General features: G+C 36.7%; 1 protein-coding gene across 2 annotated transcripts in view; it reads left to right on the top strand.

The window, feature by feature from the left end:
- Positions 1-10,252: 10,252 nt before the first annotated feature.
- Positions 10,253-27,260, top strand: part of LOC129276447 (exocyst complex component 8-like) — a 28,225-nt gene continuing 11,217 nt past the window's right edge. The window contains exons 1-11 of one of the 2 annotated variants that reach the window (XM_064109422.1): positions 10,253-10,373; positions 16,660-16,815; positions 17,269-17,361; positions 18,262-18,353; positions 18,931-19,073; positions 20,336-20,415; positions 20,724-20,797; positions 21,125-21,236; positions 24,755-24,904; positions 26,164-26,215; positions 26,895-27,039. In XM_064109422.1, coding sequence (XP_063965492.1) covers positions 10,319-10,373; positions 16,660-16,815; positions 17,269-17,361; positions 18,262-18,353; positions 18,931-19,073; positions 20,336-20,415; positions 20,724-20,797; positions 21,125-21,236; positions 24,755-24,904; positions 26,164-26,215; positions 26,895-27,039 — 1,152 coding nt within the window. In that variant the 5' untranslated portion in view covers positions 10,253-10,318. The remainder of the gene's footprint in view (positions 10,374-16,659; positions 16,816-17,268; positions 17,362-18,261; positions 18,354-18,930; positions 19,074-20,335; positions 20,416-20,723; positions 20,798-21,124; positions 21,237-24,754; positions 24,905-26,163; positions 26,216-26,894; positions 27,040-27,260) is intronic. The other variant, XR_010295687.1, reaches the window with a different exon arrangement.

Raw genomic sequence — 27,260 nt, 5'->3', positions numbered from 1 at the left:
TTTTCCTGAAATTAATTTGATTCTTTAGGATGCCCATGGCTCTGGTTTTAGATATGTTTTCAAGTAATTCACATTGATTTTGCTCTTCATATAGTCAATGTTGCAGTACACTTTCGATGAGTTCCTCTATCTTGTTCCGTTCCTTCTCTGCTTTTTCCGACAGCTTGCGTTGTTTATCCCTTACCCGCTGTTGAACTTGCTCCTTGTACCTCTGCTTTTTCACCTTTTCCTTTTTCCTCTCAGTTACCCCTGCTTTAATTGCCGAGCCAACCAATCTCTTCCTCCTTTCTTCACTTTGGCTCTTCAACCACGTGGCTGTGTCGTTACACTTGAACATGACTTTTGATTCTAATTTACCTACAGAAATATTTCTAGCATGATGCAGGTGTGAATCAACACGCGCAAAGTTCCGCTCCCCACTAATGTTTGTGCTTGAGCATGATGCAGCCTGCTCCCTGACTTCCACCGATGGCTCCCAGAAGACGCCACCAGGTAACTGTGACTGGAGCTGCCGTTTTGTCACCTCTAGGGCTGCCATCAGCATTCCTCTCATTGGTTCTTCCATTTGATCTTCATATGGAGGAGACACCAATGATTGGAAGATATCATCCCTCATTGGGTCACTGCTGAAGATGGTGTGCTGGTCTCTGAGCAGGGAGGATGGATTGCCTGCCCACCTCTCCAATACCTGGACTGCAGAGTGGTAGTTGGCATTCATTTCCAGGATGTTTAGATCCTGTGATGCAGCTTCCATCCATGGGTGGGTGACCAAATGCCCCATCAGTCCAAGGCACCTAAGATGGCAGATGTTCTTATCATTCCATGCATTCACAAATGAACGATGGAGATCATTTGATGGTTTGGTCACAGTTCTGAAATATTCTACTATAGATGGCCCGATGTGATAGAGCAGCCCAGCTGAAGAAAACAAAATGTCAAATCTGTTTCCAACCCATCTTGGTAATACCTTTTGATGACCTCTCCCCTTCAAAAATGACCTGAGGTCTGTGCTGTCGCCACAGCTTTCACTGTTGAAAAGCTTGCTGCCAACACGAATGAATGCTTGGACATTACATTCCCCACCTTTGTTAAATGGCATTTTACGGGTCCTGTCATGCACATCATCCATTTTTTTTAGGGCTTTGTTGACCTCCTTGGCAATTGTATCAAGAGGGTGCATTGCGCATCGAAATTTATTTAGGTGGATGTTTTTCTCCTTTTCTAGTTTCTTGTCTACTGAATCATTGGTGATGCACCTATCTGTCATTGTGTTGGTTGTCTTGTTACATAAGATGTCTGGAGAGATGGCATCGCACGCTTCTTCAATCGTTCGAACATATTCATCCGCCGCTCCTCCAACCTGTTGAGAAACGCCCACCAGAAAAGTTTTTTCTTTTGAAGCAACTTCTACCTCGGTCAGATGACCTACCCGGCCCTTTGTTGTACCATCATATTTTATTGTCAAATTGTTTTTATCTTTGAGTGATTCCCGTACTTGAGATTTTGAGAGAACTTTCATTTCCGATGCCATTCTATGTTGAGTGGATGAAGAAGGAAGGCACCCTATTTGTCTACCATTGATTGTTTCACTGACAATCCTGATGGCCTCACTGGTCCGATGCTCTGGAACACCGATGTCCTGTCATGGAGTGATAAACAAAACTAATTTTCCAACCAATTCATTTTTTTTCTCACAATTATAACTTTCACTTAGAAATCACTTATAGAAATTAGTATATATAAAAAGAAAGCAAAGAAAGGATAAAAGAAAGAAAACAAAAATTGTAATAATGAACAGTAAAGATTTAAGATTTAAAAAAAAATGTAGATTAGCATGTATACAGTGGAAATTTCTGAACTGATAAAATAGAAAATTAAAGTAATACATCTCCACGTAAAGGATATTGGTGATTTCTAAAAGTGCATTTAAAATTATGCACACGACTAAATAAAAAAAAATTGCATTTCATAATTTTGATAATGAAAATGGATGAATTTCAGACACTGGATAGCTAAGAGGCTGGATGAGCCAACTTCATGTGAGCAGTTTTGGATAACCTTCAAGAAAATTTAGAATTCCTTCATCTGCTAGAAAAACATTTTAGAAAATTTAGTACAAAAAAATCTTATTGTTCCATGAGCAAACTCAGCAGAAGGTGGGGTGGCTGTCATTGTAAGACAGGCACAATACTATCCAATGGGTCCCATTTTAGAATAATTACTGTACAAGTAATGCCTCTGTTTTTGGTTATGGTGAATACCTTACAATGGCAATGCACTACCTCCCCCCCCCCCCCCACCCCTCCCCCTTTCATTCATACATGTATGTTCAGGAAGTGAAATAAACAACAACCCCCCCCAAAAAAAAAAAAAAAAAAAAAAATAGACATCTGCACATTTGTAATGGTTAATCAAAGCAATTACATTATCAATTTCACTTCATAAATGTGAAAATTGTAAACTATTTCAATTTGCTTTTCAAAGATGCATGAACTTCAGTTTTCATTTTATCAAACTTGCAAGTTAGGGTGAATTAGGCATACAGTATAACTGGCAGACAGAAGTTAGGACCAAATTTCTTTGCCATTTCAAAATGAAAGATCAATACAGTATCTACAGTATAATTTTGATTATAAGTGGGGGGGGGGGGGTCAATGGTCAAGGGAAGGATCTTCATTTATAAATAAGAGAAAATGCATGGACAGTTTTTTAATCTACATATTTCAATATGATGTTGCATTCTTGAATGAGAGCAGTTTCAGTGGAATTTATATCCAATGGCAATCAATTGTGCATCAAATTTGAATATGCATTTTCCTTTCCACAATGAATTTTGGTTCATGGCATACATGTATCTGAATTTAAATAGAAGGAAAAAATCATGTGTTGGCAAAATCAGACATAGACAGGATTTTTTTTTTAATTTCCAAAAAGCTCTATACCTCTTTGGGTTCACTTCTCATATATCAATGAATCAATGACCAAAAAGAACACTAACCTGTAGATAAAATGATGCTTCGCGTACGCTAGTGTTGAATTGTTTTCCTTCTTTCGTGGGAATTGGAACAGTAAGCCTTTTAATTTCATCTTGAAGTGTTTCAATTTTTTCAAGAAGATGTACCACATCGGAATCCTGTTGCGGAGGCAAAGCGGAGTTACATGTACCTGAACGGATCGTAGAGAACAATTTCCTCTGTAGGCGGATGTTCTTTTGTCTGTACTTTTCTGCTTTCCTCTCAGCATTTTTTTTCCCTGCTTCTAGCTTTTTGGCTTTCGACGACAATAATTTGAACTGCTCTCTATAATGCTGCAGACTCTTCTTAGCTCTTTGAAATTTCCTTAGCAAGTCTTTTCTCCCTCCCTCTCTAAGCTCAGATGCCAGTTCTCTTACTCGGCCTCTTGCTTTTGTTAGTTTTTTCCGAAGCTCTTTGGTTGTTATATCACGGTTCTTCGTGATCTGCTCAAGCTTGTCTTGATAGTCCAACTTATTTGAGTCAGAAATCTTCAATAGTTGCTTACAATTGGAACATGAATCTGTTAATGGCTTTAGAGTTGGATGGGTGGATGAAGGAGTAGGAATGGGATATGGTTCTTCCATGAAGGCAGCAATTTTTTCCTTGGTTCCTGCCCTGTTGAAATTCTTTTTCATTGCAGCTAACTTGTCCCTGAGTCGCTCTATTTGTCGAACAATAGTGCGCTCATTCACATCCCAGATTTTGGCAACTTCTGGCAGAATTTCTTTCTCTGTATGATATGCCTTCAACATTTCCCCTTTGGAAACACTTTTTCCTTCTTTGATAGTGGCCAGTAATTTCCCTGGGTCTGGTGTGATTCCTTCCATTGCCATTTTCCTGTTAAATAAAATTCATTCTACTTTCTCACAAACTTGTGTAAATTAAACACTTGTTAATGAATAATTCTATTGAAAATAATGAACGATAAACTTCAGCAAGAAAAAAATATATATATGAAAATTTAAAAAAAATAGAAGAGAAGGAAAAAAAATCCACATAGAGTATTGAACACAAAAACAAAACAAATCAAAATACACACAAAGACAAGCACAGAAGTCACAAACATGAAACAGTCAAACCATGAGCATAAATCTTTTCGTTTCTTTCTTGGTATTTTATTTTTAATTCTGGATAATGGGACTGGTCAAGATCAGGAGCACAGACAACCAGGACACAACCACATGGCAGCTGAGGTGTTTGACAGCTACGTCAGCCAGTGTCTGATGTGAGATTTGGTAGTTCAGATCTTAGTTGTGCATCCATGCATCCATTATTTATTCGAGAAGTCTTGGCATGAAAACACCTTTGAAATTCCTGGGAAAAAAATGAAACAAAGAAAAATAGTGAAATTTTTTTGTTCAAAACTTTTGACTGTAAATTCATTAGAGAAAAAAAATCACTTCAAAGAGCTTTTAATATTTAAAACAATGTGCTCATATTGGAGATAAATTATTTTTAGCATACAGTAATTTTCAGACAAAGAATGGACCATAATACATACTATAGATTGCAGTTGTAACTCTTCTGAAAGCAGTGAGAATGGAATTGTAATTTGACTTTGTAGACTGCAGTGCAGCCGTACGCCTTGGTATCAAGATAACCTACAATTACATTTGTAAGGATTTATATTCATCTCTCAATCTCATGTATTCGAAAATTAAACTAAAACAAAGTCATAGTATAAATCATATACAAAGAAAATTATATAATTAAAACTGGACACAACAGAATGATAAAATAGATATAAGACATTCAATAAATGAAAATGCTAAATGCATAATGCAGAAAATATCACATGTTTAAAAAAAAACAATAAACACTAGATTCTGTCTTCATTACAAATTAATAGATTATTGATTGATAAACATACATGTACATGTAACCTTGACTATGCAAATTACAATTGCCAAAGGGATTGATTTAGGATAGACCTCTATTTTGATTCCAAGAGAATTTAAAAAGCAAAGAACAAGAAAAAAAAATATTCCCAACACTCAATCTGGGAGACGTCATCGATAACCTTGCGGGATATGAAACTGAAATACGGAAAATAGGAACTTGGTCTTTTGTACACAATTCTCTCTCCCCAGTCGATGTTAACACATCAAGAAATACATAAATATATTTTTCAAATGTCATGGCAAGTGAGCATGTGGATTATTTATACCACAAATATCCAGAAAAAAGGGGTCCGGAAAATTGAGGATAGACTTTAAAGTCTTTATATTACATGAAGATCTGCTTTTCTAATAAAAAATAAAAATAAAAAAACCAAGGCAAAAGACAACTACGCAACTATTGTTACAAACAGTAGGAGTAAGCAGGGAGTGGGTTGGGCCATTTTAATTTTTATAAATTATAGCCGATTAAAAAAAAAATCAAATAAAGCCTAAAAAAGGTTGCTCAGCTCAAATGACCTTTAAGTACATACACCCCTATTAATAATAAAAAAAAGAGCTATAGATCTAGTAGATTCTATGCATGATAACATTTAACCTGGGTCTGGAAACAGGATGGGTGAGGTGGCACCACAGAACACCCCCCCCCCCCCGGCCCCGCCTTCAAAACAGAGTTAACTTACATGTACACTCACTTACAAGTTACAGTTAGAGAAATTATAGTTTATACAAATCAACAAGTCTAATTAATTTTTTTAGAATATTGCATGATCATAAAGCCATAATAATCAAATAGGGACTTCCTTCATTTATTTATTTTAAGTGCTGATTTAATTATACATAAAAAATGAAACATTCATGATGAGACTAATAGTTGGTACTCGCGTACCGTGCATTGTCAATTGGAGTCGTTAACTACACAAAATCCATAGCGAGCAACACGGCAGCCAACGCGAAATCTGTTCGCGCCCTCCGACGGGGGGCGAAATTTTCATAATTTGGTCGATACAGGCCCTTTTTCATGCAGAACGAGCAATCAGTGAGCATTGGTGAGTACGATTGATTTTGGTTTCAAAAAACCAAAAAACATTTCTGAATTCTTTCTAATACAGTCTTTTAATTGCCAAATGTTGCCAGATATGGATAAGTGTACAAATTACACAAACTTAGTGAGAAAAGTGAAGAAATTTTGACTTACCTTGTCGGGTTGAGTCGCTCGCGAGGGGTTGGATCAATGTAAACATGGAAAACTGCATATCGCACGAAAGAGAAAATAGTTTAGGTTAATGATATGCCGAGATTTTGGAAAACGACCCAATCACTTTTAAATGAGAATGGTATCAATTCGCACATGTCGAATCACCGATAGCTAGAGAAGCACCGCGGCTGCAGCAAAATCCTCCGCACACTACGTACAAAATATAGTACGAGCGCGAGAGCGCCATCTTGTGGTGAATGACGATGCCTATTTACAACCAACTGCGGTTTTCCACCGATCTCCGCACCTCAGAGGAAGGGAATCTACAAGTACAACTTACCATCAAAGGAGTACAGACAAACACCCCCCCCCCCCCCAACACACAAACACTCAACTCGCGTAATGATGTGCTGAATCACCTGCATGATTTACCCGTCAATTAAGCTCATATGTAATCACAACACCTCGAACATGAAAACGTGAAATTCAAATGCTACATTAGTGCCTAAAAATCGCACACGCCGAGATCTTCGCCTACACGTGATCGATTATTTGAAGTAATTTTTATGTTTTGGGCAAATTTTAAGATTTTAACAGTGAAAGGTTAAGGTAAAAGAGATAATTTCAAGTTCTCACCCAATCTCTATTCTTGATTTTCCCTCTTTCTTTTAGTTCTATTCACAATGGGCCGGCTAAAAAGTGTGCCGAATACAGCGTATTTCGTCGGGGCCGGAGTAGAGTCAGCCAACAATAAGCTAGCCAACAAGTACAGCAAGCCAGCCAACAGTTCCAGCCAACAATATCGCGATGTAAGATAGATCAGATACAGGATTTTGCGCACGAAGAGAAGCGTGCATTCTTGTACAAATCAAACAAACGGGGTCAGGGTGGGGTTTCCCTTCTTTCAATTTGTAAAGAAAAACAACGGGCTAGTGCTTTAATTTTAGTAGCCCACACCCCTATATACTCTATGTGTTTTCGTATATTGAGGAGTAAATTTCAACTAAAGTCCTCTTTATAAACTACAATTGGAAGATTGCTCCTGAAATATATTTTGGGTGTGTGTAGGGGGGTTTCCCTTCTTTCAATTTGTAAAGAAAAACAATGGGCTAGTGCTTTAGTTTTAGTAGCCCACACCCCTATATACTCTATGTTTTTTCGTGTATTGAGGAGTAAATTTCAACCAAACGTCCTCTTTATAAAACACAATTCGAAGATTGCTCCTGAAATATATTTTTGGTGTGTGGAGGGGGGTTTCCCTTCTTTCAATTTGTAAAGAAAAACAAGGGGCTAGTGCCTTCGTTTTAGTAGCCCACGCTCATATACATTCCTATATATTCCACGTTTTTATATATATTGAGGAATAAATTTGAACTAAAAGTCCTCTTTATAAAATACAATTGGAAGATTGCTCCTGAAATTTATTTTGGGTGTGTGTAGGGGGGTTTCCCTTCTTTCAATTTGTGAAGAAACACAACGGGCTAGTGCTTTAATTTTAGTAGCCCACACCCCTATATATTCCACGTTTTTATATATATTGAGGAGTAAATTTGAACTAAAAGTCCTCTTTATAAAATACAATTGGAAGATTGCTCCTGAAATATATTTTGGGTGTGTAGAGGGGGGTTTCCCTTCTTTCAATTTGTAAAGAAAAACAAGGGGCTAGTGCCTTCGTTTTAGTAGCCCACGCTCATATACATTCCTATATATTCCACGTTTTTATATATATTGAGGAATAAATTTCAACTAAAAGTCCTCTTTATTAAATACAATTGGAAGATTGCTCCTGAAATATATTTTGGGTGTGTGTAGGGGGGTTTCCCTTATTTCAATTTGTAAAGAAAAACAACGGGCTAGTGCTTTAGTTTTAGTAGCCCACACCCCTATATACTCTATGTTTTTTCGTATATTGAGGAGTAAATTTCAACAAAAAGTCCTCTTTATAAATACAATTGGAAGATTGCTCCTGAAATATATTTTGGGTGTGTAGAGGGGGGTTTCCCTTCTTTCAATTTGTAAAGAAAAACAACGGGCTAGTGCTTTAGTTTTAGTAGCCCTTACCCCTATATACTCTATGTTTTTATGTATATTGAGGAGTAATTTTCAACAAAAAGTCCTCTTTATAAAATACAATTGAAAGATTGCTCCTGAAATATATTTTGGGTGTGTGTAGGGGGGTTTCCCTTCTTTCAATTTGGCTACTAAAACTAAAACACTAGCCTGTTGTTTTTCTTTACAAATTGAAAGAAGGGAAACCCCCCTACACACACCCAAAATATGTTTCAGGAGCAATCTTCCAATTGTATTTTATAAAGAGGACTTTTAGTTGAAATTTACTCCTCAATATACGAAAACACATAGAGTATATAGGGGTGTGGGCTACTAAAACTAAAGCACTAGCCCGTTGTTTTTCTTTACAAATTGAAAGAAGGGAAACCCCCCTACACACACCCAAAATATATTTCAGGAGCAATCTTCCAATTGTATTTTATAAAGAGGACTTTTAGTTGAAATTTACTCCTCAATATACGAAAACACATAGAGTATATAGGGGTGTGGGCTACTAAAACTAAAACACTAGCCCGTTGTTTTTCTTTACAAATTGAAAGAAGGGAAACCCCCCTACACACACCCAAAATATATTTCAGGAGCAATCTTCCAATTGTATTTTATAAAGAGGACTTTTAGTTGAAATTTACTCCTCAATATACGAAAACACATAGAGTATATAGGGGTGTGGGCTACTAAAACTAAAACACTAGCCTGTTGTTTTTCTTTACAAATTGAAAGAAGGGAAACCCCCCTACACACACCCAAAATATATTTCAGGAGCAATCTTCCAATTGTATTTTATAAAGAGGACTTTTAGTTGAAATTTACTCCTCAATATACGAAAACACATAGAGTATATAGGAGTGTGGGCTACTAAAACTAAAACACTAGCCTGTTGTTTTTCTTTACAAATTGAAAGAAGGGAAACCCCCCTACACACACCCAAAATATGTTTCAGGAGCAATCTTCCAATTGTATTTTATAAAGAGGACTTTTAGTTGAAATTTACTCCTCAATATACGAAAACACATAGAGTATATAGGGGTGTGGGCTACTAAAACTAAAGCACTAGCCCGTTGTTTTTCTTTACAAATTGAAAGAAGGGAAACCCCCCTACACACACCCAAAATATATTTCAGGAGCAATCTTCCAATTGTATTTTATAAAGAGGACTTTTAGTTGAAATTTACTCCTCAATATACGAAAACACATAGAGTATATAGGGGTGTGGGCTACTAAAACTAAAGCACTAGCCCGTTGTTTTTCTTTACAAATTGAAAGAAGGGAAACCCCCCTACACACACCCAAAATATATTTCAGGAGCAATCTTCCAATTGTATTTTATAAAGAGGACTTTTAGTTGAAATTTACTCCTCAATATACGAAAACACATAGAGTATATAGGGGTGTGGGCTACTAAAACTAAAACACTAGCCTGTTGTTTTTCTTTACAAATTGAAAGAAGGGAAACCCCCCTACACACACCCAAAATATATTTCAGGAGCAATCTTCCAATTGTATTTTATAAAGAGGACTTTTAGTTGAAATTTACTCCTCAATATACGAAAACACATAGAGTATATAGGGGTGTGGGCTACTAAAACTAAAACACTAGCCCGTTGATTTTTGGCTCGAATGAATATCTATGGCCTGCCACTAGTGATTAGGTCCGTGTAGCCCTGACCCCGTTTGTTTGATTTGTACAAGAATGCACGCCTCTCTTCGTGCGCAAAATCCTGTATCTGATCTATCTTATATCGCGATATTGTTGGCTGGAACTGTTGGCTGGCTTGCTGTTGGCTGGCTTATTGTTGGCTCACTTGACATAGGCTTCGTCGGGACAACAAAGGCCAAAGGGAAGTCAATAATAATTAGTAGTCTAGCTATCTATACTGTTTCCCTTTTTGTAAGAAATAAAATGCAAATACTAAAGGAGTCAAATGGAAAATTATATCAAATACTAAGATTCTATCGAATTTGAATTACGAGTAGATCTAGAGTACTGTATTTTTTATATTTAGTTTAAATATATATTTTTTTATATCTGATCAGCATAATTAAAAAAAGGTCTAACAATTTAGTGTTTGCGTGATAAAGACTACCGGTACATGTAACATACATACTTGTCCGGCCCTAAAAAGGGGGTAAGGAGGAAGATGGCAGAACAAATTGTCAACAAATTGTCGAAAGATAATTTCAACGCAGACGAATGTAAGTATAACGTATTAATCGGTAAATTAGGTTACCTTTTCGCTCGGATGATCTTGGTTTGGTACTCAAATAAAAAGAATGAATGAGTGACTCCACCTCAAACTCGGTCTAGCACAGAGGAGACGGCATTACAGTTTCTGTCGTGTGCAATTTTTAATGAATGCAAGTGAATAGGCGATATCATGTTTCCATGACGTATGCATTATAATACTACATGAGCTAAATCGCCGGATCCGTGAGCTGAGTTGCACCGATCTGTATAGTTCAGTCAGCAAAATACCGCGATTGGCACATCAAGCTAACTTGAAGAGTATGCCACTCTAGGCGACACCGCAATACTTACCCGTGTTAATAAAGTGGGACTCCGCTCACGCGCGTTTGGGCCTCCCTAGCTTAGAACTAAGCACTAATATCACCTTAAATTAAAAACTAAATCTACAAGGTAGGCCTATGTATAATCTATTTAGTAATTTGATAATGTTTAAACGGTACTCACCAGTTCTTTTGATGTATTTTCTCCAGAATTCCCACGGATTTGTCCCAAATCTTGCGACAAACCACGTCGCGGTAGACAGCTGTACATTTTTTTTTATTTATAAATAAAGCGCCCCTTACGATAGTTGTTAACAACGCGGCCAAATCGTTAGGTTTTTTGCACTGTGTCCAAGGCTTTTTTATTTTGTTTGATTTTTTATTTTTTAATAAATATTTTGTTCAATAGCGATTTTTACGTCAAATATTAAATTTATATCACAAAATATTTTTTAATTGTAGAAATATACATAATATTATGCAATAATTTATTCTATATATATTTTATAATAAAATTTATAATTGTTGCGGTCTTTAAAAAAGGATAGTCGATTGATCAGGTGATGACCACACGTATCACTAACCCAGAGAGCTCCCGCCCGCGCAGCGGGCGGGAGCCCAGAAGCTTACCGTGTATTTTACCATTGCCACCGGACTAGGGTGATTTATGGTCTAAATATTTCTCCAAATGAATTGTGAAAACGGAAAGTATACAATTACCACGATTATATGGATGAAGGTCTAACGAGTGGCAGATTCCTGACATCTGGGCACAGTCTGGAACCTCAAAAAAACGAAAAGTTCTCTCCTTCTACCCAGTCTCGATCGGCCATTTTGTTACGATTTTTAACAAAATGGCCGATCGAGACGGGGTAGAAGGAGAGAACTTTTCGTTTTTTTGAGGTTCCAGACTGTGCCCAGATGTCAGGAATCTGCCACTCGTTGGACCTTCATCCATATAATCGTGGTAATTGTATACTTTCCGTTTTCACAATTCATTTGGAGAAATATTTAGACCATAAATCACCCTAGTCCGGTGGCAATGGTAAAATACACGGTAAGCTTCTGGGCTCCCGCCCGCTGCACGGGCGGGAGCTCTCTGGGTTAACGTATCACGTGATCTGAAAATCAGCTTCATACCGCTTTGATCGCACTCGACGGTGACCGGACTGACTGCCAAAAAAAGATCGAAAAATGACTCAAATGTAAGTTTCCCTTTATTTTATTAAATTCAAATTAGGAATAGGAATATATTCAATGGGCAATCTTTTAATAAATGATAAACAAACGAGGACAAAACTCATATTTTGGGAGTAATATCATACTTGGGTGCAGGAAACAGTACGGTTAGAAGTTCTAACCTGTTTTTAACGCATTGTCGCCTATGAGGTCCATACATGCTAATGTTTGGACCTCATTGGTACTAGGAGTGGAGTATGCTACGTTTGGAGTGGCTCGAAGTATTATTAATTGATTTTTAATTTATTTGTGAAGAAGTAGAGTAAAGTGCCCTAATATCGGACACCCAGTCTGGCTGGTCCCAGTTAACATAACATGGACCAGGTTAAGCACCTGGCCTGGCCCTGGGGCCCGTTTCTCAACACCGTCATAAGTCTAAGTCTAACTTCTTGACTAAATCGAAGATAGTGAGCTACTTGTCCGCTAACCGTTTCACGAAGCCCTCTTTGCCAAGATCGGGGACAACAACCTCACTAAATATTTATGACACCTCCGAACCTGTCATAACTTATTTCGTAATGACATAGTGACATCACGTGGGTAGACTATGACAGGCAAAAGTGCCTCGAAATTTGAAAATTATAATCTTACGTAATCATTCATAGAAGTTGAAATTACATTGCAAAACAGGTGAGATACATGTAGATCATTCAAGACAATAATAATTGTAATGCACAGAAAGTTTAAAAACTGTTGGTAAAACGCAACAAAACCATTCATTTTGAAAAAGTAAAATAATTGAATCGATAAAGATTCTACCATGTCAGGTCATCCATAACTGGACTCGTATTCGTTGTTTTCAGACCCTTATCAACATTTTGATAAATTCTATCTCTAATTTATGCAAAGAATTTGTCAAATCGTGTGTTTCGGTATATAAAATTATAAAAATTTATATGTTAAACTATATTTTGATGATGTTTGGAACCATAAATAAACGTATAATTATTATTATTTTACAAAGAAAACAATTGTTGTTTACTTTCGTAAGCTATCAAAATTTAGTATCCCGGGGATACCCATCTCAATGTCCACATGTGATTTTTTAGTCATTAAATGAATTATTCATAATTTCATTTTCTCAGCAATTGAATGCTCCAGTCTTCATGGTTTAAGTATGCATGGTACATATTTTGCCTCTGCTATCATTTTGATTAGATGTATTTCCAAATTAATCACAATAATTGCAGTTTTATCGTATTTTTGCTTTAAAAAATAATGCTATTTTATGACTAAGGCTACGTCTCGTCTGCTCTTTCTACCGATATTATCGATATCAAGGGATACTAGTTAGGAAGCCCTTCGTGAAACGGTAAAAAATTGTAAGATTGGAACTAACTCCGTGGTCGGTGGATAAAGATATGACTAACTTGTCCAGGTATTGAGAAACGGGCCCCTGTACTCGCACCTGTATATATAATTGCACTGCACACCTAAACCTGGCCATACACACATACCAAATAAACCATCTGCAAGAATCTTAAACCATGAAGGAGGCAGATGTAACCTGAAAAAGAAAGAAGAAGAAGCATAATTGGACCAAAACAAAAATACAATCGTGATTGAATCAAATAAAAATATTCATTTCCGTAGTACATGTATGGTAGTGGATCGTATTAGTATTACCGAACACTTTTCATGAATTTAATCATATCAAACACATTATTCTCATGAAATTCACCAAACTTTCACCACAAATACACAATTACCTCCAAAATATAAATATATGTAAAAATTTTGACGAAATTGTTTTTCCTTTTTACGATATTAGCTTCCTATCGGACCCCTCTTCGCGTGTGAAATATTTTGGTCACTTGAAAAAGGTATCGTATTGATACCGAATGTGTGTTTTCTTTGGGAAATGTTGAGAAAACAACAAAATCACTGATGAGCTATTTTGACCATATTTTATTTTAGAATATTAAGACTTTGAAAATGTGTTTTTTACAATTTTTCATCATCTTTCTATTCAAGTTCCCTTTGGAAGGATGTTGCAAAGTTTTGAGCGTATGAAATTATTTTCTGACGCGTACGATGCGCGCGTCCGGTAATACAAGGCTGGTCGGTAATACAATGACTCACTATACAAATGTTGAATATTATTATTAATGTCATAAAACAATAGAATTGAAAAAATTATGGTAAACGGAAATTATTTACTAACTACCAGAAGCTTCCTTTTTGCCAAAAATCGGACGCAGTTTCCAAATATCGAACGCGCAGAGTTGTGCGCCGCGATCAATTTCGGCAATCGCGATTTAAGACCCCAAAATAATTGCTTAATTGTTGATGAAATAATTTATTTTAGCTGCGCAAATGGCATTAGACTAAATGAAAGTAGACCATGTGGTGAGTGGATGAACTTATGGCAGACCAAATGATTGTAGATGAGTTGGCAATTGGACGAATCGGTATTAGACGAATTGGAAATAAACCCCACATTGAACTCACATTTTTTATGATATCTGCTTGCAAAATGATGATATCGTTCATGCTTGTTGAGAATTTCAGATTTCTTCGGAACGGGTTGTAACGGTGACAAATTTGCCGACCGATCTTTTGTCAATATTTTCATGAATGCTGAACTCATCCTAAAGAAACTTATGCCAAAGGGTCACTTTTCACGTTGATGATGTCAGATTTTAAGGATATTGGCTAGTATTTTAGATAATGACCTTCCGCGAAGTATGGACACACACAAAGTTTGGACTCAATGCCATAATGTTACAAAGAAAGGTTCCTGGAGTGAAAAGCACTAACGTATTAAGCTTTATGCCGGATTTGTTTGAACTTTTTTGGGTTGTGTCTTGTAGATCTTTCATTAAGTTGGTCATAGTCCTGAATGGGGATTGAGACTAGTAGTCCATTCACCATCTTCAACATCATGCAAAGCCTTCGCTTGGTTCTTCTGGTTTTAAGTGTGGCCCAGCCTAAATCCTTTAGGGCTCCTGTAACAACACCATCTTCTCTTTAATATATAGTTGTTAGTGCAGAATCTCGCTGCTTGTCTTTGAATTCGTCCGAGAGAGATGGTGTTTTGCTTGAGTGCCGGATCCCATGCTGCAGAGGCGTATTCTAGGATGGGTCTTACCAAGGAGTTGTAATGCAGTGGATTTGACCTCCTTGGTACATCCCCAAAGATTTCATCTGATCACATTCTGAACCTTCTGTGCCTTGTTGGCAGACATATTTGGTACGTAGGTTCCATTTCAGGGTGTTCGTATGACGGAGCCCCAAGTAAGGATGTGTGTCGACACTTGAGAGCTCCTGACCGCAAATCTTGCATTTGTGGTGAGGTGGGTTTCTTTTCCCAACGGTCTTCGTACAGCATTTGCTTGGTTTAAAATTCATCAGCCACAAGTCCTGCCATTTCTCCAGCAGCTTTAAATCGCTCTGGAGCACACTTGACTGGTGGTCTGCTGTTACAGACATGTAATCATCTGTGAACAGCCTTGTGTGGCAGGATAGGTTCTTCGGTAGATCGTTGATGTAGGGCCCGAGGGGAGGGGGGCACACCAATTGACAAGTGGATACCACGCATGACTAAAAAACATGTTCAAAGGATCTCTTTTTCAAGATAGGGCATGTTATGTTACGTAACATAATAAGGGTGTCATAAACACTAAAATAATGAAAAAAGGGTACTGTATATACATGTATTTCGCTAGGGTTTACGAGGGTATAAAAAGACTAAAATATTTTATTAAGGAAGTACTTTATGCCCCAACACTACGTGTTTATTGTCCGATTTGAGCAAAGTGTGAGGGGTGGTACTAAACCCAATGAAAGTAAAGGTAAAGCCAACGTCCGTGACATAACAATTAAGATATCGTTGTACTTGTTTAGGGGGTCAATTCAGGGAATAGATGTCAAGGGTACCGTTTTGTTTCCAGTAGGGTAGGCTTTCACATGCCAATACTTAATAAGGGGTGAATTTCAGAACATGGAAAATACTTGTTTTTTAAGGGTGCTTTTCGAAACCCCATGGTCACGCATAATATCCACTCGTCAATGGAAGTGGCACCCCTGGGATGCAGAGGAGGAAACAAAGTGGGCCTATGATGGTCCCTTGTGGTACGCCAGATGATGCACCGATGTTGACTAAGCTTCACCAGGGAACTCTGCAATAGTGGGGTAAACTGTATTCATCGTTCAGGTTCAATTAGTTGCCAATATTGGAAGACAGAAATAGGTGTTCATTATTTAACAGCAAAAATCCCAAAAGTATTGTGTGTGATCAGTTGATTTGGAAGACCCCAACTCAAGTTGGCATTGGTTATTCCATGGTAATGTTCTTTTCCATGAAAAAAAAGGCCATCCAGTCTGTTCAACGCAAAATGTAGATTGAAAATAGCAGAGTTTATTGATGTGGTTCAGAAAAAAATGCATGCAAGAGATGCAGTGATTCTTTTTTGTATGATCAATAACATATCCCATCTCAATGTCAGTTGTCAGGCATATGCCCAATGACATGACTAGATCTACAAATACATCTTTGTAAGATTAGAATGCTGGATGATAATCAAGTATAATTTACATCATTTACCCTTTTAGATATAGAATATAAATGAGTTTAAATAAACATGCAAAGTTTTCTTTTTTATGATTTTTGTTTGTATTTCTTATTGATTTTCATCTTAAAATGGGTTAAAATATCAACGAAGTAATGTTAGATGATTGTAGTGATAATTAGGAAACTGCTATCTGATTGTTTTTATCTTTGATTTATTCTCAGATGTCTTGGAAATAGCATCCGGTGGTGATGTGTATCAGGATCTTCAGGAACACAAACAAAGGGTCCAGAATCTTAACGATGATACGGCAGTCGCCCTCAAGAAAAATGTATACCGCAACTACACGCAGTTCATTGAAACAGCCAAAGAAATATCATGTATCCTTGCTTTTATGAGTTTCATATGATTGAAGAGCTATTTTAAAGTTTTAGTTTTCTGTTTTCTAAAATGCGTATTTCGCCTTTTACCGTCTTCTAAATTCATGTTCTGCTTTTGTTGGTGAAATGTTCAAAATATGGTACATATGACAAAGATTTTTTGAATTTTCCTCTGTGATGTGTACAAAATACTTATCTCTGTATGAACAAATCGTCGCCTTCCCGCACAAAGGCCGTGAGCACGCACTGCACATCCCCTTCCCGCGAAAGGGCCGTTAGCGTGGACTGCACGTCGCCTTCACATACGAAAGCTGTTAGCGCGTACTGTTCACTGCACGGGAAGGCAATGTGCAGTGCGAGCCAACAGCCTTTGTGCGGAAAGGCAATCAAAATCATCCTGTCTTGTGTTATATTTGGATTTTGAACATTGTGATCTTTAACTATTGTGTCCAGACTTGGAAGGAGAGATGTATCAGCTTAGTCACATTCTGACTGAACAGAAGACTATCATGACTCAACTACTAGACATGTCTATGGGAGGCAAAGGTATTTATTATTGAAACTGATTGAAACTTTGATCAACAAGTGTGTCTCCAAGCAAAGACTAGCAAATACAAAACTTGCTGTGAGCGAGAGGGCCTTCAGTACACAAGGCATGAGTAGGCTGCAATTCAGACCCTTAACTCGAGGGAAGGGTTTGCACAGCAGACAACATTGTAGGTCCCGTCTTACAGGAATTTGTGATCGATTCAATCAATCACAAGACCTTCACAACAGTGTGAAAATCCATCAATGTCATAATTTTCCTACCAAAAATTTGCACAATGTCTTTTTGTAAAATACAGAGGGGCACACTTAGTTTTCAAGACAACGATAAATGTATGAATTACATCAAATTTTGAAAACATTTTTAACGAAAATGCATTTAAGATGTTTAGGGAGGTGGCTTTCCATAGTTGTGGCTGATCAATCACAACTCTTTGTAATACAGGGCCCAGGGGACCATTTCATGAAACATTTTCACTGGTTTTCACAGACAATGTTTGTTTTGTTTTCAGCCAATGAGGTGTTAATATTTTAGTAGCTTATAGTGCCCTGATACAGACATTTTATTGCACATTATTTTACTTGAGTGCCATTTACCATAAGTAAATATTTTTTATGTAAATATTACCTCTCTTATGCTTGACTTTTGTGTTTGTTTTTTTTTACCCCTATGTAAAATGATTTTGTATTACTTGTAAATTCAAGTTTAATAGTCTTTTAACTGAATTGCTGAGTTTGTTTATCGAACCAAAAATTTACTGTGAAGATGAATATGATATGAATATTGGAATGGTAATAGAGAAATGAATGTGAATTTGAATACAATTATGAGTGTGAATGAATGAATAGAAATCAGAAAGTGAATATGATTTTGATTTCAATCTTTCTGATTTATTGCAGAGGATACAGGAAGGGACAAGAATGCACCCCAAGCCCCGGAAGAACATAAAAGAACCATTGCTTCATTACTTGATAGAGTTGAAGGCTGCTCTGTAAGTATGACCTTTCATCTCCTGATAACGGGGCCTTCTCAGCTGCTGCAACATGTTTGGTAGAACCAAGTCCCTGGGGAGCATTTCATGAAAGGACCTGTCAGATGTTTTGTCCGACTAGTCCTGCTTTATCCGACAGTTACCATAGTAAGAGAGCATCTTAGCCAATCAGGGTCAAGGAAGTCGTCAGATCTAACAACTTGATAAAATGCTCCCTAGTTCAGGGGAGCTTTTCATCAACATTTCATCAACTTTCCTTGATTTTAATCGTCTGAGATGCTATGATAGTAACCGTCAAATAAAACATGACTTATCCAGAGCTGCCAACCATTAGGAAAAAAGCCTAATTAGTACGCTTTTCACACCAAATTACGCCAGTACGTATTGCTACTTGAAATGAAATAGTATTTTAAAAACTGGTGATGATAATTCATTCCTTGTTTAAGATGAAATAAGTAGATTTTGAATTTTCCCCTTTCCCAATATGCTTTTTTAAATTTAGTATTCTAATTGTTTATATCAAAGTAAATGACAGAGTTGCTAATGACGATTTAATCATTTATTCAATACCCTACAGAGAATAGCAGAGGTCCCGGGTAGATACATCATCTACGATGCCGACCTGATCGAGTTAGATACAGACTCATTTCAAGAGATCCAGAGAGTTCATGCCTACCTACTGAACGATAGTCTTGTCATCACAACCTTCATCAGGAACAGGTACGTCCAGTCACCATTCCAAACTTTGAATTTTAGATTTGTCCCCGTTGAAAGGGGGTGGTCAGATTGACCTCACACTCGCAGCAGATAACCCTTACTCCCTTCCCCCTCGCCCCCTCTCCTAGTCTGCATTCACAAACCCTGACTGAAACTGATCAACATGTGGGTCTTCACACAAGACTAGCACATTATGAAACTTGCTGTTTCAATTTCTTTCTGTGCACAAGTCATTGTATTCTGCGCATTCAGACCACTTGACAAGAGTGAAGAGTTTGCACGGAAGACTACCTCTTCCCACCCTTCACTCCATCTTAATATCACAGCGCTGCCAAGTATTACTCGTTTTCAGTAATTATTACTGGAAAATGAGAAAGAATACTGGTGGTTTCATGCAAATTACTCATTTCTAAAGTTTCAGTGTATGTGTTGTCCTATGGTATTTCTGTGAAAATAATGATTTTCTTACCAAAATACTGATTTTCAGCTTATAAAATACTGGAATGTTCTTGATCAGGTTTCAATTCAATTCAATTCAATCTTTATTTTGCAAATAGGATAAAAATACGAAGAAACATCAAATGTGATTAGATAATAAGATAAATTGCTTGGCTTTCCATGAAGGTTATAAGAAACTTGTAAGGCTGGATCGCCAGCTGGATATCGACCCTCCTATTCTATTAAACTGCTGATATTGTTGAGCTGAAATTTTTTTGTGTAGTCCCATATATACACTTACTTGTATGTGTGCAGTGCATGTGACCTTCAGAAGAATTGAGACAATTTGTTGTCATTTTGATGATAATAGTAATAATAATAGCTGGATTTATAAAGCACTTGTTTCCTGAGGATACAAAGCGCTGCCATTATTACCCCGGCTTTAGCTCAAGCTACCATCACCGGCGCTCAGTGCATTCAAGGAAATAATCCTGCCGGGTACCCATTCACCTCACCTGGGTCGAGTGCAGCACAGTGTGGATAAATTTCTTGCTGAAGGAAAACATGCCATGGTTAGGATTCGAACCCACGACCCTCTGTTTGAAAGGCGAGAGTCAGAACCACTAGACCACGACGCGCCCACAATGATACCATTGCCTTACAGCAAACATCAGTTCTTAGATGCCCTATAAACAGCCATTGAACATCAGTTTTAATAGTTCCCTATATTATCAAACTTCGCTACTAGAACTGAATTTTATTTTTTAAATGCACCTCACAAATACTGGATGAATTCTTCAAGCTATGTTCTTGTCTTTTTTTTCCAGACGAGGACCAGTGAGATACAAGTACCAGGCCCTCTTTGAATTGGACAGTCTGGCTGTAGTTAACGTCAGAGATGTAGGACGTAAGTATAATCCATGTTAAGGCCACAGCACACCTCACGATTGGTATGCTTCTCTATTTTGGAATTTGATGCGAATATTTAGGCATTTTAGAAATTTTATCAATACTTGTGTATACAGAAAAATTCAAGTCAAATCAAATCAAGGTTTTTTTTATGAGTTCGAGTTTTGTTTATATTTCTGAGTTAAGACAAAGATCTCTGCAAAATATATTGCTAGTAATCATTAAGAAACAAAAGAATTATTACTTTTCTATTCTCAATATTATTGATATTTTTCATATGTCTCACTTCTTCTTATTCCCAAACAGCTGTCAAGAATGCTTTCAAAGTTCTGAGGTTTCCTGACCAGCACATGTACAGCACTGAGACGGCTAAATCAAAGGTAAATGAAGCCTAGTCTCTGTCTGTCTCTCCTCTCTCTCTCATTCTTGAATTACCTTCCCATACCCGCAAACCAGTAAGATTTTTTTTTTGTTCAAAGTGACAAAATAAACACAAAAATGAGATTTTCTAAAAGTATATGCAGTGTACTTTTTATGTGTAATTGCCCCCAAATTAGATTTTTTTTTTCTTTTGTTTTTAGTAAGATTTTACATCTTGAAAAGTTGGCACATATGCCTTCCCTATGTGTATGGACATAGAATTACTGTTGGGGGCTCGTAAAGCTCGTAAACTCATCATTTAGTTATTTTTCCTTGATTGGTTTTAGCGTACCTGGCTGGATAAACTTGAAGAAGCAAAGAAGATCCAGGTCGCTGCCAATAGTCAGAGGAGAGAGCTGGCTGAACAGATGAGCATCGACATTCCAGAGGGAAAGAATCGTAAGTTTTCGTCAATTTCAATCAGGGAGATGTTTCATCAATATTTTGCCGTCTGATGAGTTATCAAATTTTGGCAATTATCAAATATACCCAAATATGCAATATTGTGCAGCTCTTGTTCTGCTGATACTAATTGAATCACACAAATCCTGTCTCTTTCTGAAATACTGTACATGTAGATGTGCATTTTTCTGTAATTTTAATAGTCTGCTGAAAATACGTATTAATTTCTCATTCTTGTATATCTTTCTTTACTTGTACCATTTCTATGTTAATTTACACAAATCAATCTTGAGTATGTTAATTCTTGTAAAGAAAGTTCTGAGCATATGGTCTTTATCTTGGAACATCTTTGTTCTTCTTTCTTCACGCTTTCAATATCGCAAACTATATGTCATTGATTCCAGCATGGTTTATGATTGTTTTAATCTCTCATGAATTCGCAATTTGTAAATATCAACTTTCCCTTGCACTGATTTTCTATAGGAGATATTTGGGGGGTCACACGGCCAAAGGTATTGCCCAATATGCGATCAACACAATTTCACCGAAGCGTATCTGTGAAATGGCTTTCAAATTTTCTCAATACTTGTGCCTAGAGAAGTACTGAAGTTAAGTTTATTCATGCCTTGGCCCAGGGAAGCAGGGGTGTAGTTCTGGGGTGCTGAACCCCCCCCCTAAATATTTTTCAGGGAGTGCTGCATATGTTATTGACGATAGGCAGCACCCCCTGGAAACCAGGTGGACAAGCAAAAAAAGAGTTATTCCTCCGAAGACAAAGTTTTTCCTTACCAAAAGCCTGACCATCTATACCTTGGTCACATTTGCTGTACGGCGAGTCGAAAACAGCCGTTTTATTACTTTTAATTCAAACCACCTATATGTAGTTGGTACAAAAAATGTTGAAACTGCTGTTTTCGACTCGCCGTAGAGCAAATGTGACCATGGTATTAGAGTGATTTTTTTTTCTGAACAAAACCCCCAGCACTCCGCTATTCAAGAATTTTTCCCAGGGCCCTGGTTCATGCTTGCAATGATGGCTATTCTCAACGGTTACACTTCGTAATTCCGAAGGTTCGTAATTCCGAAACACGTAAATTGCCTATACCTCGATGTTCGTTAATCCGAAAACATAAAAGGATTCGTTAATCCGAACATTTGTGGCGTGGTTCCGAAGGTTCGTTATTCCGAAGGTTCGATAATCCGAAAATGAAATAAGGTTTGATGTTCCGAAGGTTCATTAATCCGAAAACGAAATAAGGTTCGTTGTTCCGAAGGTTCGTTAGTCCGAAAACGAAATCAGGTTTGTTAATCATTTCGTTTTCGGACTAACGAACCTCATTTCGTTTTCGGATTAACGAACCTTCGGAATTACGAACCTCACTTTGTTTTCGGACTAACGAACCTTCGGAATTACGAACCTCATTTCGTTTTCGGACTAACGAATCTTCGGAATTACGAACCTTCGGAAATACGAACCTTCGGAATATCCGAACCTTCGGAATAACGAAGCTTTGGAATTACGAATGTATGCGATTCTCAACAACATGATTTTATTCAATACCTTTTTAGTATAAATATGCAAAATGCTTTTAAAAATCATTCAAATGCAGTTGTATTTGTGTTCGGTCTTCTCTTTTCTACATGTTTCTCTGCACTCTATCCTGTGTTCTTGTACAGAAGAAGAGGGTAAATTATTGCATGTCTGTATCTTCATCTTGCACCTCATGATTATGCATCATGCCGATGTGGAATGCTCCTTATTTTTTTATTTTCATTTCAGTACATTTCAACCAGGGGAGGGGGGAGTATTTAGTCTATCCTACATGATATGAACAGTACATATTCAAGCAAGAATTTAATCCCCCAAATATAGCATGTCTTAGCTTGTATGAGTTTCCGATAAATTATATTTTATCATTGGATATAGAATTAAAACCATCACATCATATCTATTTGTTTTTATTCCAACCCCCCCCCCCCTATTCTTTTCTCAATACAGGAATGTTATTAGGGCTTGAGGCATGTTTTTGTCAACACTTATTTTTTGTTTTCACCCTTTTTTTTGTTTCGGTTTTTGTTTAATATGTTTTTGTAAAAAAATTATTGAGTACTTGCATGTATTGTGATTAGTTAAAGTTCAATTTTAATCCACTCATAAAATGTCACTATTTCATAAAATACTTAGGGTATAATATTTTACCAATGTTGCATCCCATATTTAACAGATGAAGAAGAAACATTTGAAATTTTAGTATTGTAGAATGTATACATTGAATATATGAGAGTTAAATCTTAATATTACCCAGTCAGTCATAGCTTTTATGTTAATCTTACCATTGGTGCATCCACAAGATTTTTTTTTTCAAGTTTTGTTGCAGCTGCTGCTATTATTTGCATGAATGAGTTGTGATTGAGCCATTACTGTAGGATAACATGAACTTAGTTCAATTACAAGTTTGAGCTGTTGACATTCATGATTGCCAGTAATGGTACTTTAAATTTTCACAAGCCGCTTTCCCCAAGTGCTACCACCACCAACATAACAATATACATTACATGTACACTGTGTTATTGACATATATATCAGCCATTCTTTTGATTTAGTCACAGTCCAACCTTGTTCATTTGAAGCTGTCCTTATTCATTGATAGTTTCTTCAATTTCAAAAGCTGCCACCACCAACATACTGTAACAACATACATGTACATTTACATGTACATACTATATTATAGCCATAATACATCAGCCTTTCCTTTGATGTTGTTACAGTCCAACCTTGTTCATTTGAAGCTGTCCTTATTCATTGATAGTTTCTTTAATTTAAAAATCTGCCACCACAAACATACTGTAACAACATACATGTACATACTATATTATAGCCATAATACATCAGCCTTTCCTTTGATGATGTTACAGTCCAACCATGTTCATCTGGAGCTATTCTTGTTCAAGGTTGCCATTGATCGTACTTCATATATTGATGACTGTTATATCTAATATTACAACCCTACCTTGTTCAACCAGAGCTGTTCTTATAAAGATAGCCATTGATGGTTCAATTAATTTCAAAAAGCCGCTACTACCACCACAATCACCATAACACACGCTACAGTCATTCCTTTGATGTACGTGTAGTTACAGTTATAGTGTATAATTGTTGTTTATTCATAAGTGTGACAATGGTTGCAATTTATTAATATTTCAATGATTCCAAATCTTGACATTTATTGGCTATTGTCTTCAAATAAAATTTGCATAAAGCTCAACTTCAAGATAAATATAATTAAGATTAAAAATAGTGCATATTTGCCCACCACATGTGTTAATGATATTATAGATATTTGTATTTTTGATTTAAAGATAGTAGCTCCAGATATTTTCCTTGTAAATTTTCTTAGAATTTCTGTGTATATACATGTAGATATCAGTCATCATTAAGAGAAAGTTTAAGGGTTAGTGAAAAGGTTCAACTTGGTATATATGATAATGTACTTCCATATTATTTTTCCCATTAGCCTTTGAAGAAGAGGAAAACCTGTTTCTACAATCGGTTTCCATGGAAACAAGTATGCTTCAAGTTGATTGGTTGCTAGAGCTTCCTGAAGATCTTGACATGAGTATTGCACAGAGGAACTTTGAAGAATCAGTTGATCTTATTCTTAGAGGTATGGTGTGGTATTCTGAGGTCATTTTATCTGTAGCAATATGTTATTTTATATTTTCAAATGAAATTGGTTTTCTGAGATGAGGTGTTAGATAAAATATGACACTTTATCTGCGATAAATCTTGGTCTTGTGTATCTGAAGATGATACGCGACAAAGCAATGCCTGCGTGGACATATCTATCGCGTTTGTAACCATATCATCGCGGAAGATCTACTAGTGCTCAAGTTACTTTGAAGAAAAGATGAAATAACCTTGAAATAGGGTGGAAGCTCTTTTATCTCCACAACACTCATCTTAGCAATATTTTTAGGTAAATTGGCTCCAAATGTTAAAATGAAAATAAAGGAAAATATTATATTCATTGAGAGTAATACCTTAACATTATTCCTGTAGAATTAGGGATTGTTTAATAATTGACTTTTCTTGACTATATTGTCCTTGAAATAATGCTTGTAATGATGTGATATTGACATAGAAAAAAAAAAGATTATTGTTATTCTTAGAATATCAATTCGGAGAGATTTTCAAGGGCCTTTTATCTAATTGATTTTTACAGAGATAAAATGTTTTATTTTTATATGAGATAAAATGGATTTCAGTATACATGTACCACCTTCTCATCAACTTTTGTTTCATTTGATTGATACATAATTCCTGTAGAGATCTGTTGGAGTTGTTGTGATATAATTGGTGCAAATATGGATGTGAATATGGTATTTCTGCCTAAAACACCTCATCAACACATTGATGTACATTTATCAGTCTCAACTCTGGGGAGCATTTCATCAACATTTTCGTGTCACAAGTTGTCAGATCTAATAACTTTCCTTGATTTTGATTGGCTGAAAAGCACAGTTCCTATTGTAACTGTCGGATGAAACGTCTGACAAGGCCTTTCATGAAATGCTCCTCTGGTTTAATCTTACCTAGCCAACATCCTCCCCCCCCCCCCCCCCGGTGCTGCATACGATAAGTCCTAATTGCAAAAAAAAAGATTTTGATGTGACATTTCCTGACTTGACTTTAGTACAAATCTTAGCCTCCCGAATTTGTTGGATATTTGCTTGATTTCAGTCTTTAATTACTATTTTCATTTCAGTGATATTATGTTTAGGATTTTTTCAGATTTACACTTAATTTCTAATTTATTGTTGCAAATTTCATTATTTCGTCACTAGGTTCAGAAATGAAATGTGATCACAAATAACATAATAGGATACTAATTTTCCAGTTGTTTTGCATGATTTTCATTCTCAGCCAATGAATACTTGGAACAAGTACCGGTTGGCCCATCACTAAAAGAGATGAGGTAAATAGTGTGTATTGATCAGGATTACTCATTAAAAAAATTGAGTTTAATCCTGTCCTTGTGCTCAAGATACATGTATTTGCTTCAATATAATCTAATAGACATTTTGTAGTACAATGTATATCATTTGACAGTACTCTGAGTAGAACGCCTTATGTTAATACCTTGGTCACATTTGCTCTACGGCGGCCGTACGGCGAGTCGAAAACAGCCGTTTTATTAATTTTGATTCAAATCACCTATATGCATCTGGTACAAAAAATGTTAAATGGCTGTTTTCGACTCGCCGTACGGCCGCCGTAGAGCAAATGTGACCAAGGTATTAAAAATAATATGTTATGCATTCTTAATGGTTGGTATCTTATGTGGTTTATCTTTCTATTTCTAATTTGAAATTGTTCAAGAACATATTTTGCATATGACCAATCTACATGTATGTTCATCATTAAAATCCTAATTATCATTATAAACAAATTATGTTTAGTAATATTTGTATGTAAAATCGTGTTTTCAGTTGTACTTGGTCCAACTATCTGAGGATTTTTGAAAAAAAAATGTTGCATATAAACTCTAAAAGTAAAAGTTTGAGCATGGCCAAACTGTAAAGGTTATGAAACCTATATCACAGATAGCACATATGACATTCTTGTTTACAATCTTTTTATTTGTACATGTATAGGGCTAGAGTTGACCATCGAGTGAAGCAGCTGACCGATACACTGACCAGAGAGCTTCAAGTGTCACCTGACCGGTCACTCCGAGGCGGACCCCAGGTGACCAGGAGGGCCGTCGTACAGCTCATCAGACTTGGCAAATCAACTCAGGTGAGTATCAGGTATATGTGTCCCAACGGAGCGTTTGGCCCAGTGGATTTACTCTTCTGGCTTTGAAACAGAGGGTCGTGGGTTCGAATCCCAGCCATGGCGTAATTTCCTTCACAAGAAATTTATCCACATTGTGCTGCACTCGACCCAGGTGAGGTGAATGGGTACCCGGTAGGAAGAAATTCCTTGAATGCTTGAGCGCCTAGGCAGCCCAGCTAAAG

This window comes from Lytechinus pictus, chromosome 14, assembly GCF_037042905.1.
Source record: "Lytechinus pictus isolate F3 Inbred chromosome 14, Lp3.0, whole genome shotgun sequence".
NCBI lineage: Eukaryota > Metazoa > Echinodermata > Echinoidea > Temnopleuroida > Toxopneustidae > Lytechinus > Lytechinus pictus.
Note: the sequence above shows the minus strand (reverse complement) of the source record. Positions and strands in the feature narration are given on the sequence as shown.